A 19030-nucleotide genomic window follows, 5' to 3' on the forward strand; every position below is an offset into this window, starting at 1 on the left:
CCCGATCGAGTACAATCGGGTTGATTGACACCTCCTTGCTACGATCGGGTTGATTGACACCTCTCCAACCATGTCTTTGAAGAAACAACACTTGTTAATTCATGTGAGATTCTGCAGAATGTAAAGACTGAGCTAGTACCAAGATATCGTCCAAATAAGAAACACCACAATACCTCGTTCTCTGATTACAGAGAGTAGGGCACAGAGAACCTTTGAAAAGATTCTTGGAGCTGTCGCTAGGCCAAATGGAAGAGCGACAAATTGGTAATGCTTGTCTAGAAAAGAGAGTCTCAGAAACTGATAGTGGTCTGGATGAATCAGAATATGAACATATGCATCCTGTAAGTCTATTGTGGACATATAATGGCCTTGCTGAACAAAAGGCAGAATAGTCCTTATAGTCACCATTTTGAAAGTTGGCACACTTACAAAATGATTCAAAATTTTCAGATCCAGAACTGGCCTGAATGAATTTTCTTTCTTTGGGTCAATGAATAGATTTGAATAAAACCCTAGACCCTGCTCCTGAAACAGAACTGGTATGATTACCCCTGAAAGCTCCAGGTCTGAAACACCCTTCAGAAAAGCCTGAGCCTTTACTGGATTTGCTGAAATGCATGAGAGAAAAAATCTTCTCACAGGAGGGCTTACTCTGAATCCTACTTGGTACCCTTGAGAGACAATACTCTGAATCCATTGATTTTGGACAGAATCTGCCCAAATACTTTGGAAGAATCTAACTATGCCCCCTACCAGCTGAGCTGGAATGAGGGCCACACCTTCATGCAGACTTGGGGGCTGGCTTTGGTTTCTTAAATGGCTTGGATTTACTCCAACTTGAAGAAGGTTTCCAAATGGAACTAGATTGTTTGGGGGAAGGATTGGGTTTCTGTTCCTTATTTTATCGAAAGGAACAAAAACAGTTAGAAGCTTTAGATTTACCCTTAGGTCTTTTATCCTGAGGCAAAAAAAAAAACTCCCTTCCCCAGTGACAGTTGAAATAATTGAATCCAACTGAGAACCAAATAAATTATTACCTTGGAAAGAAAGAGATAGTAATCTAGACTTAGATACCATGTCCGCATTCCAATATTTGAGCCACAAAGCTCTTCTAGCTAAAATAGCTAAAGACTTAGATTTAACATCAATTTTGATTATATCAATAATGGCATCACAGATAAAATAATTAGCATGTTGAAGCAAGCAAACAATGCTAGACAAATCAGGATCCATTTCCTGTTGCGCTAAACTTTCCAACCAAAAAGTTGATGCAACTGCAACATCAGCCATAGAAATGGCAGGCCTGAGAAGATAGCCAGAATATAAATAAGCTTTCCTTAGATAAGATTAAAGTTTCCTATCTAAAGGGTCCTTAAAGGAAGTACTATGTTACAAGATCAGGTTTTCCCAGGTGAATGTATACTGGTAACCTTAGACGTCAACAGCCTTTACACTGTGATTCCCCACCAGCTAGGGATCGAGGCTACTAGACAAGCTTTATTAGCTAGCCGCTCATATGACGGTCCCCCTGTTGAGGTCCTCCTGGACTGGCTTTCTTTATGTCTTCGACACAACTACTTTAGGTTTGAAGATAGTCATTATTTCCAATTGGTGGGAACCGCCATGGGATCTAGTCTGGCTCCGGCATATACCAACCTATTTATGGCTTGGTTCGAGAGCCTGCACATCTTCAAGGAAAGGGAGCCCCATGTACTTCTGTATTGCAGGTATATTGACGACCTGTTGGTCATCTGGGGGGGCACACAATCTGAATTAACTCAATGGATTCATAAATTAAATACAGCTGAAGACTCAATAGTCCTCAAGAGTGAATGTGATCCCACTATAATTCATTTTTTGGATCTGTGCATTTACAAAACACAAGTGGAAAATGGGTGCCAACTGAGAACCACCTTGTATTCAAAACCCACAGACCGCAACACACTGCTCTTAAGTAGTAGTTATAACCCTATGCAACTTAAGAGGGGTATCATTAAATTGCAATTCATGAGGGTCATTCATAACAACTCAGAACAACCCAAGAGGGACATCCAATTGGACAGTATGAAGAAAAAATTCCTGGAACGTGGATACAGTTCCAAGTTAATTTTGGAAATTCTGAACAATGTTGAATGTTATAACCAATCTTCATTATTGAAGAGAAAGAATATGAACACTAATCCAGAGGCAGGTACCACCATTAACTTCATCACTGGCTACACTCCAGTAACCAAGCAGATAGTGAAGACAATTAGAAGTAACTGGCATCTTATGAAAGAAGACCGGACACTTCCGTTTGGCGAGTGTGCCCCACCTAGAGTGGTTCACAGGAGTGGCTCAAGTTTGAAAACACTGCTAATGAAAACTGACCCATGGCGCAGCAATAAAACATGGCTAGCCAAATCAAAACCTGGCTGCTATAAATGTGGCAGCTGCGTTACTTGCAGTACGTTAATTACTGGCCAAAAATTTCACCATCCAGGGTCTACAAAAATGTATACAATCAGGCATAGGCTTACTTGTACATCACAGTATGTTGCTTACTTTCTGTCCTGTCCATGTGACCGCTATTACGTAGGTAAGACCAGTACCACCATTAGGGAGAGACTTGCAAACCACAAAAAAGCCATAAGAGCTGCCTTAAAAGATGGTCAAGCAGAACAACCTATCGCTAGACACTTTTTGGATTTCAACCATCCCATTGCCACATTGAGGGCAATGCTGATCGACACGGTCACACCTTTAAGGATTGGGGGTGACAGAAATTATGAACTATTGCGATGTGAATCAAAATCGATTTACAGATTCGGCACACTTAGCCCCCACGGGCTCAATACCCACTTGGACTATTCTGTGTTCTTTTGATCAGCCTGATGTTTTGTTCGTGTTCTTCTTTTCATTTGTTTGTATTGTCTATGTATTTGTTTTTTATATATTTTTTTTATATATATATTTTTCTTTTTAATTATTATTTTGCTGTTGTGTGAAGTTGTATTGTTGGGTCACCCTCACCAACGCTATGCAGATTTGCTCTAGATAACGTCATTGGGTATTAGCAATATCTTTCTGCCATGGTTTTGTAGGGTATTGTTGTCTTTTTATTTATTCTGCAGTATATTTGATCTTGATTGAATGCAGCTCTTGTTGGGCTGCTTCGTGACCTGGCCCGTTTTGGTGTTGTGGTGATCACCACTTTTTCTGTGCTATTATTGTCTCATTCTTGCTTTATATTAGCATGAGTTATTTCATGCTATTTTTTTGTCTACATGATTATGCTTTCATTTCATATTTGGGATTACTTCAGTGGACTGTCTGTTGTTACATCTGGGTAAGTCTATATCCCGCTATCTGAGATAACTTGTGTATTGGATGTGGTTTGTTTTTTTGACATTCTGTTTTATTTTTACTTTAGTTTATTTAGCATAAGGACACATTTAGTCTGAATGAGCTATTGAGTGGTGTTGTACCCCCTGTACTGATAGGCTGACATAAGCCCTTTCATCATTGGTAGGTGCGTTTTGTAATTAACCTACCGGATCTGCTAGCACAGGTGTGCTCTGGTTTAAATGCTGCCGCCTCTCATTATTACACTATACGTCTTTTCTGTTGGATTGGGAACTATTCAGCACAGCTGAACTCTGGTGAGTTGCTACCCCAAGCCCCTTAAATTTATCTGGTATTTTTTGATGTTCCGCAGCTTTTGTAACCTCTATACTCTGCAATATCCTTTGTATCTCTGGTCTGCATTAATGTACGGTTGGTTATTGCTAGATGTGTCCGTAATATGAACACATGTTCTGATGGTGTTTGTGCACTGGTGCTATCAGGGAAACTTCGGCTGAGGCTTCATACATTGACATTGAATGGTGACTATGCGCTGTTAGATAGAATTTGTGCGTCTTTAACTTGTAGCTCTGGTCTGTATCACTATTTAGCTGTTAAAGTGGCACTTGCGTTCGTAGCATGAACGATTGTGTTCTGTTGTTTGTGACAAGTAGCTATTGCTGAGTCTGCAGCGGCGAGTGCACGAATGCATATATTTTAATTGGTTAGCGCATTGTACGATGCCAGATAGTGTATATATGTTCACAGTATACAACCATACGTTGCTTCTCTGCTCCGCCCCAGTGGGTGGGTCTTTTGTAGAATCATTGCGATTGGTGTCAGTGCCAGTATTGCAACATCGGGAGTCATGGCGCTTAGACTTGTGCATCTGTGGTGTAGATTTATTTACATGCTGGGAACCGTTCGGATTACATCTATTTGAGTTATTACTTGTTTGTACACTTGTTGTTTCCAATGCTGAGTTATTCACCCGATTAGCGTCGGATCTTCCGCGCTGCTGTGATACGCTATGAGGCTGAGTTTAAAGTAACTGCTATAGGTTCTATGGCTATGGCTAGCTATTGGATAGCTTGTACTTTGATACATATATATACATTGGCTTTGTACATACTCTGCTTGAGTTTATGATTGACATATGATTATAGCCTACGATGTTATGTGTTTTCTGATTGACTGTTCCTCTATACTCCTATACTCTGAGTTGCCGTTTTCTATGAACACATTATGACATCTGGGAATACTTGTACATATATCTCCCACATATCCCATTGGTCTGTGGTATATCCCTTCAGAGCTTATCTATGAGGTTTGTGGATTTATTTATTAGTAAATGATGGTGTGGCCTGCAACGATTTTTAGGTGTAGGTGTATATGAAAACCATCATTGTTGGTTGTTTCTGACTTGGTGCTTTGCGGCATATTGTGGAATTCTTCAAATTATGCTTTTATCACTTTTTTTTTTTTTACATTGCATGTATAGGTTGGTGATGGGTGATCCTGTTGGTTTTTCACATTAGCATATAATATATTAGTTTTGTTTTTTGTTTTTTTCAGACCGTTAATGTCCTGATGAAGGCCCAACTGAGGGCCGAAACGTTGACTATGTTTTTGTGACACGATCAATAAATTAATACTAATTTGCTTCTAAAAAGCCTGAGAGTGCCCTTCATTATATGGACAGTCCAGCAATGAAATACCAGGCAATTCTTCTCTGAACAAGAGAAACAACAACCCCAGACAATCGTTTCGGGCTTTTGTAGGCCTAGTCAGTGAGGTGCAGTTGCATCTCTCTAAGGGCATGTGTGCAAGGAGTCCACGTCTGGTTTCCCCATTACTCTTAGGAAGACCCAAGAGTAATTTACATAAATATAAAAAGAGAGAGAGAGACGCACTCAGCTGAGACAGAACACAAGCTAGAATAACTTCCATGCCTGTTCATTTTCATTGCCACTCAGGGTGCATACACTTTTAGCACACTATGCCTTTTCACAGAGAAAATATATCCTGTAGCATATCAGTCTTACCCTGACCAATGACAGTCCAGCACCGAAATACCAGGCAATTCTTCTCTGAACAAGAGAAACAACAACCCCAGACATATATATATATATATATATATATATATATATATATATATATATATATATATATATGTGTGTGTATACATGTGTATATATATATATATATATATAAATGAATACATAAATACACATGTATATACACAAACACACACACACACACACACACATATACATATATATATATATATATATATACCCACACACACACATTTAGTCACACACACACACACACACACACATATATATATATATATATAATGTATTTGTTGTACCTTTTTTTTTTTCACTCGTGCCCCATAAACTTTAGAAATTGAACAATATAAAAATGTTTTAATTATATTTCAGAAAATGATGCTTACCCACTCTTCCCATTTGCCATTTGGATTCTGGTTAATAAATGGCTCTAACCTCTGATAAAGAGTCTCACATGCTCTCTGAAAGAAAAAAAAAATAATAATAAGGAATATAGCCAATAACTTCCTAAACTAAGCCATAAATATAACAGTGTCTACTAGAAAATGCAAAGACAATATATATTTTTTCTTTTTGTTATTTATTTATTGGTAGAAATGCCTTAACTAGAAGTTGATATGATGCAAAAGTAGAATTCAGATTAATATGGAATATTATTTGACTAATTATAAAGACATCAGAAATTACAGGTAAACAAAAGTTATAGATTGTGCAACACTTAACCTACCACTTATATTATGAGCAATTATAACATACCTTGTGCTATTCATTGAAATGATAGAGCACACTAAAAAACTGTTCGCTGTGTTAACATTCTATTAAAGGGACATGAAACCCAAACATTTTCTTTGATCAGTCAGACAGAGAGGCCTATTTATAAAGTGTCTGTCGGACCTGATCCGACAGTGCGGATCAGGTCCAACATACCTCTCTGAATGCGGAGAGCAATAAGCTCTCCGTATTCAGCATTGCACCAGCAGCTCTTGTGAGCTGCTGGTGCAACGCCGCCCCCTGCAGACTTGCGGCCAATCGGCCACCAGCAGGGAGGTGTCAATCAATCCGATCTGGGATCTGGCGATTCCTGTCCGCCTCATCGGAGCAGGTGGAGAGGGTTAGGGAGCAGCGGTCTTTAGACCGCTGCTTCATAACTGATGTTTCTCCGTACAGAGCTTGATAGATAGGCCCCAGAGTATACAATTTAAAAAAAGTTTCTAATGTACTTATATTATCAGATGTGCTTCCTTCTCATGTTATTCTTTGTTGAAGAGATACCTATGATAGGTAGCGTGCACTTGTCTGGAGTTTTACATGACAGAAAACAGTGCTGCCATCTAGTGCTCTCGCTAATGTATAACGTTGTTGCAAAACTGCTGCCATATAGTACTGCAGGCACGTGCACACTCATGAACTTACCTTCCCACATTATCAATAAAGGATAACAAGTAAACAAAGAAAATTTGGTAATAGAAGTAAATTGTAAAGTTGTTTAAAATTGTATGTTCTATCTGAATCATGAAAGATAAATTTGGGGTTTTATGTCCCTTTAAACCTTTTTTACCATTGACTTTTAATTCCAGATTGTGCGCTATAATTAAAATGATGGCACATCCTGCTCTACTAGTGCTCCACTTGTAATCAAGGCATAGGCATTTATTTTTTGCACAGTAGTAGTCCTGTCCCGTGAACTACAGAGCTACCCTGATATGGGGAGAGCACTAAGTTGTCCCCCATTCTTCTTTATCAAAAGGTCTTCACAGTATCCTGTAAATGTACAGAGTCCTGTACCAATCTGCCCCCTTATGGCTATTCATACATTTGTACTGGTTTAAGATCAGCTTTGAGGTATGTAGTATAGAGTGAGTTTGCATAAGTGTTGATACAACAATCTGTGGCATACATGCTACTAAGTGCTAGTAATTACCTTGACTGCTAGCCCATAGACATCAGTGCCAATAGAACCAGCAGATGGAATAGAGTTGGGAATAGTTGCTGTGCTGTTTTCATTGATAAAAATGTAGGACATTGGTATTTTTAGTTCCCGACTGGCAATCTGTTAAAGGATTTAAGCATTATATGGTGAGGGAATACATTAAGCAGTTTATATTGTCTATATATGATACATATCAAGTAAATTAAAGCTTATATGTTTAACTTGTATGAAGCTGTAGGGTACATCTGTAAAATCTTAAAGGCAATAGGATCTATCTGACACATGTACAAGTGATTTCACCTCCAATCTTGGCAAATATATTCCTTAAATTAACAATTAACCTATAGCCATCCAATAGATGAGTGAAACAATTGCTAAATGTTATAGATTAGTAAACCCCAAAAGTATGGTGTCCATTATAGGACATCCTTGCTCCCTCCTCCAATACTCCTTCCTCCCTCCTTTAAAACTCCATGCTCCCTCCTGCAAAACTCCCTCCTTTCTCCCCCCCTCCTGTAAAACTCCCTCCTCCATCCTCTAAAACTCTATGCTACCTCCCTGAAAACTCCATTGTACCTCAGTTATCAGACATCAGGAATCAGGTGTCAGACATCAGGAATCAGGTGTCAGACATCAGGAATCAGGTGTCAGACATCAGGAATCAGGTGTCAGACATCAGGAGTCAAGCATCAGACATCAGGTGTCAGACATCAGGTGTCAGACGTCAGACATCAGGTGTCAGACGTCAGACATCAGGTGTCAGACGTCAGACATCAGGTATCAGACGTCAGACATCAGGTATCAGACGTCAGACATCAGGTATCAGACGTCAGACATCAGGTATCAGACGTCAGACATCAGGTATCAGACGTCAGACATCAGGTATCAGACGTCAGACATCAGGTATCAGACGTCAGACATCAGGTATCAGACGTCAGACATCAGGTATCAGACATCAGGTATCAGACGTCAGACATCAGGTATCAGACGTCAGGTATCAGACATCAGGTATCAGACATCAGGTATCAGACGTCAGACATCAGGTATCAGACGTCAGACATCAGGTATCAGACGTCAGACATCAGGTATCAGACGTCAGACGTCAGGTATCAGACGTCAGACGTCAGGTATCAGACGTCAGACGTCAGGTATCAGACGTCAGACGTCAGGTATCAGACGTCAGGTATCAGACGTCAGACATCAGACGTCAGACATCAGACGTCAGACATCAGACGTCAGACATCAGGTATCAGACGTCAGGTATCAGACGTCAGACATCAGACGTCAGACGTCAGGTATCAGGTGTCAGACATCAGGTATCAGGTGTCAGACATCAGGTATCAGACGTCAGACATCAGACATCAGACGTCAGGTATCAGGTGTCAGACATCAGGTATCAGGTGTCAGACATCAGGTATTAGGTGTCAGACATCAGGTATCAGACGTCAGGTATCAGACGTCAAACGTCAGGTATCAGACGTCAGACATCAGGTATCAGACGTCAGGTGTCAGACGTCAGGTATCAGACGTCAGGTATCAGACGTCAGACATCAGACGTCAGGTATCAGACGTCAGGTATCAGACATCAGGTATCAGACGTCAGGTATCAGACGTCAGGTATCAGACGTCAGGTCTCAGACGTCAGACATCAGGTATCAGACATCAGGTATCAGACGTCAGACATCAGGTATCAGACGTCAGACATCAGACATCAGGTATCAGACATCAGGTATCAGACGTCAGGTATCAGACGTCAGGTATCAGACGTCAGACATCAGGTATCAGACATCAGGTATCAGACGTCAGACATCAGGTATCAGACATCAGACGTCAGGTATCAGACGTCAGACGTCAGGTATCAGACGTCAGGCATCAGACGTCAGGTATCAGACGTCAGACATCAGACATCAGGTATCAGACGTCAGGTATCAGACGTCAGACATCAGGTATCAGACATCAGGTATCAGACGTCAGGTATCAGACGTCAGACATCAGGTATCAGACGTAAGGTATCAGACGTCAGGTATCAGACGTCAGACATCAGGTATCAGACGTCAGACATCAGGTATCAGACGTCAGGTATCAGACGTCAGACGTCAGGTATCAGACATCAGGCATCAGACGTCAGGTATCAGACGTCAGACATCAGACGTCAGGCATCAGACATCAGGTATCAGACGTCAGGTATCAGACATCAGACGCTAGGTATCAGACGTCAGGTATCAGACGTCAGACGCCAGGTATCATACGTCAGGTATCAGACATCAGACGTCAGGTATCAGACGTCAGGTATCAGACGTCAGACGTCAGGTATCAGACGTCAGGTATCAGACGTCAGGTATCAGACGTCAGGTATCAGACGTCAGACGTCAGGTATCAGAAGTCAGGTATCAGACGTCAGATGTCAAGTATCAGACTTCAGACGTCAGGTATCAGACGTCAGGTATCAGACGTCAGACTTCAGGTATCATACGTCAGGTATCAGACGTCAGGTATCAGACGTCAGGTATCAGACGTCAGACATCAGACGTCAGACATCAGGTATCAGACGTCAAACATCAGGTATCAGACGTCAGACATCAGGTATCAGACGTCAGACATCAGGTATCAGACGTCAGGTATCAGACGTCAGACATCAGACGTCAGGTATCAGACGTCAGGTCTCAGACGTCAGACATCAGGTATCAGACGTCAGACATCAGGTATCAGACATCAGGTATCAGACATCAGACGTCAGGTATCAGACGTCAGGTATCAGACGTCAGGTATCAGACATCAGGTATCAGACGTCAGGTATCAGACGTCAGACGTCAGGTATCAGACGTCAGGTATCAGACGTCAGGTATCTGACATCAGGTATCAGACGTCAGACATTAGGTATCAGACATCAGGTATCAGACGTCAGGTATCAGACGTCAGGTATCAGACGTCAGGTATCAGACGTCAGGTATCAGACGTCAGGTATCAGACGTCAGACATCAGGTATCAGACGTCAGGTATCAGATGTCGGACGTTGGGTATCAGACGTCGGGTATCAGACGTCAGACGTCAGACGTCAGGTATCAGACGTCAGACGTCAAGTATCAGACGTCAGGTATCAGACGTCAGACGTCAGGTATCAGACGTCAGACGTCAGGTATCAGACGTCAGACGTCAGGTATCAGACGTCAGGTATCAGACGTCAGGTATCAGACGTCAGGTATCAGACGTCAGGTATCAGACGACAGACATCAGACGTCAGACATCAGGTATCAGATGTCAGGTATCAGACGTCAGGTATCAGACGTCAGACATCAGGTATCAGGTGTCAGACATCAGGTATCAGGTGTCAGACATCTGGTATCAGACATCAGGTATCAGACGTCAGGTATCAGACGTCAGACATCAGACGTCAGACATCAGACGTCAGGTATCAGGTGTCAGACATCAGGTATCAGGTGTCAGACATCAGGTATCAGGTGTCAGACATCAGGTATTAGGTGTCAGACATCAGGTATCAGACGTCAGGTATCAGATGTCAGGTATCAGACGTCAGACGTCAGGTATCAGACGTCAGGTATCAGACGTCAGACGTCAGACATCAGACGTCAGGTATCAGACGTCAGGTATCTGACATCACGTATCAGACGTCAGACATTAGGTATCAGACATCAGGTATCAGACGTCAGACGTCAGGTATCAGACGTCAGGTATCAGACGTCAGACGTCAGGTATCAGACGTCAGGTATCAGACGTCAGACATCAGGTATCAGACGTCAGGTATCAGATGTCAGACGTCGGGTATCAGACGTCAGGTATCAGACGTCAGACGTCAGGTATCAGACGTCAGGTATCAGTCAGGTATCAGATGTCAGACGTCGGGTATCAGACGTCAGGTATCAGACGTCAGACGTCGGGTATCAGACGTCAGGTATCAGATGTCGGACGTCGGGTATCAGACGTCGGGTATCAGACGTCAGACGTCAGGTATCAGACGTCAGACGGCAGGTATCAGACGTCAAGTATCAGAAGTCAGGTATCAGACGTCAGACGTCAGGTATCAGACGTCAGACGTCAGGTATCAGACGTCAGGTATCAGATGTCAGGTATCAGACGTCAGACATCAGACGTCAGACATCAGGTATCAGGTGTCAGACATCAGGTATCAGGTGTCAGACATCAGGTATCAGACATCAGGTATCAGACGTCAGGTATCAGACGTCAGACATCAGACGTCAGACATCAGACGTCAGGTATCAGGTGTCAGACATCAGGTATCAGGTGTCAGACATCAGGTATTAGGTGTCAGACATCAGGTATCAGACGTCAGGTATCAGACGTCAGGTATCAGACGTCAGATGTCAGGTATCAGACGTCAGGTATCAGACGTCAGGTATCAGACATCAGGTATCAGACGTCAGGCATCAGACGTCAGGTATCAGGTATTAGACGTCAGACATCAGACGTCAGGTATCAGACGTCAGGTATCAGACATCAGACGTCAGGTATCAGACATCAGGTATCAGGTATCAGACGTCAGACATCAGGTATCAGACGTCAGACATCAGGTATCAGACGTCAGGTATCAGACGTCAGGTATCAGACGTCAGACATCAGACGTCAGACATCAGGTATCAGACGTCAGACATCAGGTATCAGATGTCAGACATCAGACGTCAGGTCTCAGACATCTGACATCAGGTATCAGACGTCAGACATCAGGTATCAGGTGTCAGACATCAGGTATCAGGTGTCAGACATCAGGTATCAGACATCAGGTATCAGACGTCAAGTATCAGACGTCAGACATCAGACGTCAGACATCAGACGTCAGGTATCAGGTGTCAGACATCAGGTATCAGGTGTCAGACATCAGGTATTAGGTGTCAGACATCAGGTATCAGACGTCAGGTATCAGACGTCAGGTATCAGACGTCAGATGTCAGGTATCAGACGTCAGGTATCAGACGTCAGGTATCAGACATCAGGTATCAGACGTCAGGCATCAGACGTCAGGTATCAGGTATCAGACGTCAGACATCAGACGTCAGGTATCAGACGTCAGGTATCAGACATCAGACGTCAGGTATCAGACATCAGGTATCAGGTATCAGACGTCAGACATCAGGTATCAGACGTCAGACATCAGGTATCAGACGTCAGGTATCAGACATCAGGTATCAGACGTCAGACATCAGACGTCAGACATCAGGTATCAGACGTCAGACATCAGGTATCAGATGTCAGACATCAGACGTCAGGTCTCAGACATCTGACATCAGACATCAGACGTCAGACATCAGGTATCAGACGTCAGACATCAGACGTCAGGTATCAGACGTCAGGTCTCAGACATCAGACATCAGACATCAGGTATCAGACGTCAGGTATCAGACGTCAGGTATCAGACGTCAGACATCAGGTATCAGACATCAGGTATCAGACGTCAGACATCAGACATCAGGTATCAGACATCAGACGTCAGGTATCAGACGTCAGACGTCAGGTATCAGACGTCAGGTATCAGACGTCAGGCATCAGACGTCAGACATCAGACATCAGGTATCAGACGTCAGGTATCAGACGTCAGACATCAGGTATCAGACATCAGGTATCAGACGTCAGGTATCAGACGTCAGACATCAGGTATCAGACGTCAGGTATCAGACGTCAGGTATCAGACGTCAGACATCAGGTATCAGACGTCAGACATCAGGTATCAGACGTCAGACATCAGGTATCAGACGTCAGGTATCAGACGTCAGACGTCAGGTATCAGACATCAGGCATCAGACGTCAGGTATCAGACGTCAGACATCAGACGTCAGGCATCAGACATCAGGTATCAGACGTCAGGTATCAGACGTCAGACATCAGACGTCAGACATCAGACGTCAGACATCAGGTATCAGACGTCAAACATCAGGTATCAGACGTCAGACATCAGACGTCAGACGTCAGACATCAGGTATCAGACGTCAGGTATCAGACGTCAGACATCAGACATCAGGTATCAGACGTCAGGCATCAGACGTCAGGTATCAAGTATCAGACGTTAGACATCAGACGTCAGGTATCAGACGTCAGGTATCAGACATCAGACGTCAGGTATCAGACATCAGGTATCAGGTATCAGACGTCAGACATCAGGTATCAGACGTCAGACATCAGGTATCAGACGTCAGGTATCAGACGTCAGGTATCAGACGTCAGACATCAGACGTCAGACATCAGGTATCAGATGTCAGACATCAGGTATCAGATGTCAGACATCAGACGTCAGGTCTCAGACGTCTGACATCAGGTATCAGACGTCAGACATCAGGTATCAGACGTCAGGTATCAGACGTCAGGTATCAGACGTCAGACATCAGACGTCAGACATCAGGTATCAGACGTCAGACATCAGGTATCAGACGTCAGGTATCAGACGTCAGGTATCAGACGTCAGACATCAGGTATCAGACATCAGGTATCAGACGTCAGACATCAGACATCAGGTATCAGACATCAGACGTCAGGTATCAGACGTCAGACGTCAGGTATCAGACGTCAGGTATCAGACGTCAGGCATCAGACGTCAGGTATCAGACGTCAGACATCAGACATCAGGTATCAGACGTCAGGTATCAGACGTCAGACATCAGGTATCAGACGTCAGGTATCAGACGTCAGACATCAGGTATCAGACGTCAGGTATCAGACGTCAGGTATCAGACGTCAGACATCAGGTATCAGACGTCAGACATCAGGTATCAGACGTCAGACATCAGGTATCAGACGTCAGGTATCAGACGTCAGACGTCAGGTATCAGACATCAGGCATCAGACGTCAGGTATCAGACGTCAGACATCAGACGTCAGGCATCAGACATCAGGTATCAGACGTCAGGTATCAGACGTCAGACATCAGACGTCAGACATCAGACGTCAGACATCAGGTATCAGACGTCAAACATCAGGTATCAGACGTCAGACATCAGACGTCAGACGTCAGACATCAGGTATCAGACGTCAGGTATCAGACGTCAGACATCAGACGTCAGGTATCAGACGTCAGGTCTCAGACGTCAGACATCAGGTATCAGACGTCAGACATCAGGTATCAGACGTCAGGTATCAGACGTCAGGTATCAGACGTCAGGTATCAGACGTCAGGTATCAGACGTCAGACGTCAGGTATCAGACGTCAGGTATCAGACGTCAGACCTCAGGTATCAGACATCAGGTATCAGACGTCAGACATTAGGTATCAGACATCAGGTATCAGACGTCAGGTATCAGACGTCAGGTATCAGACGTCAGGTATCAGACGTCAGGTATCAGACATCAGGTATCAGACGTCAGACATCAGGTATCAGACATCAGGTATCAGACGTCAGACATCAGGTATCACACATCAGACATCAGACGTCAGGTATCAGACGTCAGACGTCAGGTATCAGACGTCAGGTATCAGACGTCAGGTATCAGACGTCAGGTATCAGACGTCAGACATCAGACAGGTATCAGACGTCAGGTATCAGACGTCAGACATCAGGTATCAGACGTCAGGTATCAGACGTCAGACATCAGGTATCAGACGTCAGACATCAGGTATCAGATGTCAGACATCAGGTATCAGACGTCAGACATCAGGTATCAGACGTCAGGTATCAGACGTCAGACGTCAGGTATCAGACATCAGGCATCAGACGTCAGGTATCAGACGTCAGACATCAGACGTCAGGAATCAGACATCAGGTATCAGACGTCAGGTATCAGACGTCAGACGCTAGGTATCAGACGTCAGGTATCAGACGTCAGACGACAGGTATCAGACGTCAGGTATCAGACATCAGACGTCAGGTATCAGACGTCAGGTATCAGACGTCAGACATCAGGTATCAGACGTCAGGTATCAGACGTCAGACGTCAGGTATCAGAAGTCAGGTATCAGACGTCAGATGTCAAGTATCAGACGTCAGACGTCAGGTATCAGACGTCAGGTATCAGACGTCAGACATCAGGTATCAGACGTCAAACATCAGGTATCAGACGTCAGACATCAGGTATCAGATGTCAGACGTCAGACATCAGGTATCAGACGTCAGGTATCAGACGTCAGACATCAGACGTCAGGTATCAGACGTCAGGTCTCAGACGTCAAACATCAGGTATCAGACGTCAGACATCAGGTATCAGACGTCAGACATCAGGTATCAGACATCGGGTATCAGACATCAGACGTCAGACGTCAGGTATCAGACGTCAGGTATCAGACGTCAGGTATCAGACGTCAGGTATCAGACGTCAGACGTCAGGTATCAGACGTCAGGTATCAGACATCAGGTATCAGACGTCAGACATTAGGTATCAGACATCAGGTATCAGACGTCAGGTATCAGACGTCAGGTATCAGACGTCAGGTATCAGACGTCAGACGTCAGGTATCAGACGTCAGGTATCAGACGTCAGACGCTAGGTATCAGACGTCAGGTATCAGACGTCAGACGCCAGGTATCAGACGTCAGGTATCAGACATCAGACGTCAGGTATCAGACGTCAGGTATCAGACGTCAGACATCAGGTATCAGACGTCAGGTATCAGACGTCAGACGTCAGGTATCAGAAGTCAGGTATCAGACGTCAGATGTCAAGTATCAGACGTCAGACGTCAGGTATCAGACGTCAGGTATCAGACGTCAGACATCAGGTATCAGACGTCAAACATCAGGTATCAGACGTCAGACATCAGGTATCAGACGTCAGACGTCAGACCTCAGGTATCAGACGTCAGGTATCAGACGTCAGCCATCAGACGTCAGGTATCAGACGTCAGGTCTCAGACGTCAGACATCAGGTATCAGACGTCAGACATCAGGTATCAGACGTCAGACATCAGGTATCAGACATCGGGTATCAGACATCAGACGTCAGACGTCAGGTATCAGACGTCAGGTATCAGACGTCAGGTATCAGACGTCAGGTATCAGACGTCAGACGTCAGGTATCAGACGTCAGGTATCAGACATCAGGTATCAGACGTCAGACATTAGGTATCAGACATCAGGTATCAGACGTCAGGTATCAGACGTCAGGTATCAGACGTCAGACGTCAGGTATCAGACGTCAGACATCAGGTATCAGACGTCAGGTATCAGATGTCAGACGTCGGGTATCAGACGTTAGGTATCAGACGTCAGACGTCGGGTATCAGACGTCAGGTATTAGTCAGGTATCAGATGTCAGACGTCGGGTATCAGACGTCAGACGTCGGGTATCAGACGTCAGGTATCAGATGTCGGACGTCGGGTATCAGACGTCGGGTATCAGACGTCAGACGTCAGGTATCAGACGTCAGACGTCAGGTATCAGACGTCAAGTATCAGACGTCAGGTATCAGATGTCAGACGTCAGGTATCAGACGTCAGACATCAGGTATCAGACATCAGGTATCAGACGTCAGACATCAGGTATCAGACATCAGACATCAGACGTCAGGTATCAGACGTCAGACGTCAGGTATCAGACGTCAGGTATCAGACGTCAGGTATCAGACGTCAGGTATCAGACGTCAGACATCAGACAGGTATCAGACGTCAGCTATCAGACGTCAGACATCAGGTATCAGACGTCAGGTATCAGACGTCAGACATCAGGTATCAGACGTCAGACATCAGGTATCAGATGTCAGACATCAGGTATCAGACGTCAGACATCAGGTATCAGACGTCAGGTATCAGACGTCAGACGTCAGGTATCAGACATCAGGCATCAGACGTCAGGTATCAGACGTCAGACATCAGACGTCAGGAATCAGACATCAGGTATCAGACGTCAGGTATCAGACGTCAGACGCTAGGTATCAGACGTCAGGTATCAGACGTCAGACGCCAGGTATCAGACGTCAGGTATCAGACATCAGACGTCAGGTATCAGACGTCAGGTATCAGACGTCAGACATCAGGTATCAGACGTCAGGTATCAGACGTCAGACGTCAGGTTTCAGAAGTCAGCTCTCAGCCTTCAGACGTCACGTATCAGACGTCAGACGTCAGGTATCAGACGTCAGGTATCAGACGTCAGACATCAGGTATCAGACGTCAAACATCAGGTATCAGACGTCAGACATCAGGTATCAGATGTCAGACGTCAGACATCAGGTATCAGACGTCAGGTATCAGACGTCAGACATCAGACGTCAGGTATCAGACGTCAGGTCTCAGACGTCAAACATCAGGTATCAGACGTCAGACATCAGGTATCAGACGTCAGACATCAGGTATCAGACATCGGGTATCAGACATCAGACGTCAGACGTCAGGTATCAGACGTCAGGTATCAGACGTCAGGTATCAGACGTCAGGTATCAGACGTCAGACGTCAGGTATCAGACGTCAGGTATCAGACATCAGGTATCAGACGTCAGACATTAGGTATCAGACATCAGGTATCAGACGTCAGGTATCAGACGTCAGGTATCAGACGTCAGGTATCAGACGTCAGACGTCAGGTATCAGACGTCAGGTATCAGACGTCAGACGCTAGGTATCAGACGTCAGGTATCAGACGTCAGACGCCAGGTATCAGACGTCAGGTATCAGACATCAGACGTCAGGTATCAGACGTCAGGTATCAGACGTCAGACATCAGGTATCAGACGTCAGGTATCAGACGTCAGACGTCAGGTATCAGAAGTCAGGTATCAGACGTCAGATGTCAAGTATCAGACGTCAGACGTCAGGTATCAGACGTCAGGTATCAGACGTCAGACATCAGGTATCAGACGTCAAACATCAGGTATCAGACGTCAGACATCAGGTATCAGACGTCAGACGTCAGACATCAGGTATCAGACGTCAGGTATCAGACGTCAGCCATCAGACGTCAGGTATCAGACGTCAGGTCTCAGACGTCAGACATCAGGTATCAGACGTCAGACATCAGGTATCAGACGTCAGACATCAGGTATCAGACAACGGGTATCAGACATCAGACGTCAGACGTCAGGTATCAGACGTCAGGTATCAGACGTCAGGTATCAGACGTCAGGTATCAGACGTCAGACGTCAGGTATCAGACGTCAGGTATCAGACATCAGGTATCAGACGTCAGACATTAGGTATCAGACATCAGGTATCAGACGTCAGGTATCAGACGTCAGGTATCAGACGTCAGACGTCAGGTATCAGACGTCAGGTATCAGACGTCAGACATCAGGTATCAGACGTCAGGTATCAGATGTCAGACGTCGGGTATCAGACGTTAGGTATCAGACGTCAGACGTCAGGTATCAGACGTCAGGTATCAGTCAGGTATCAGATGTCAGACGTCGGGTATCAGACGTCAGGTATCAGACGTCAGACGTCGGGTATCAGACGTCAGGTATCAGATGTCGGACGTCGGATATCAGACGTCGGGTATCAGACGTCAGACGTCAGGTATCAGACGTCAGACGTCAGGTATCAGACGTCAAGTATCAGACGTCAGGTATCAGATGTCAGACGTCAGGTATCAGACGTCAAGTATCAGACGTCAGACGTCAGGTATCAGACGTCAGGTATCAGACGTCAGACGTCAGGTATCAGACGTCAGGTATCAGACGTCAGACGTCGGGTATCAGACGTCAGGTATCAGACGTCAGACGTCGGGTATCAGACGTCAGGTATCAGACGTCAGACGTCGGGTATCAGACGTCAGGTATCAGACGTCAGACGTCGGGTATCAGACGTCAGGTATC

At 44.7% G+C, this 19030-nt stretch overlaps 1 protein-coding gene across 1 annotated transcript in view; it reads right to left on the minus strand.

Moving 5' to 3' along the window:
• Window positions 1-19030, minus strand: part of LOC128645612 (aldehyde oxidase 1-like) — a 365796-nt gene that overhangs the window by 53990 nt on the left and 292776 nt on the right. The window contains exons 28-29 of the mRNA XM_053698719.1: window positions 7321-7449; window positions 5786-5860 (exon numbers count right to left, since the gene is read on the minus strand). Coding sequence (XP_053554694.1) covers window positions 5786-5860; window positions 7321-7449 — 204 coding nt within the window. The remainder of the gene's footprint in view (window positions 1-5785; window positions 5861-7320; window positions 7450-19030) is intronic.

Source organism: Bombina bombina, chromosome 1, assembly GCF_027579735.1.
Source record: "Bombina bombina isolate aBomBom1 chromosome 1, aBomBom1.pri, whole genome shotgun sequence".
Lineage (NCBI taxonomy): Eukaryota > Metazoa > Chordata > Amphibia > Anura > Bombinatoridae > Bombina > Bombina bombina.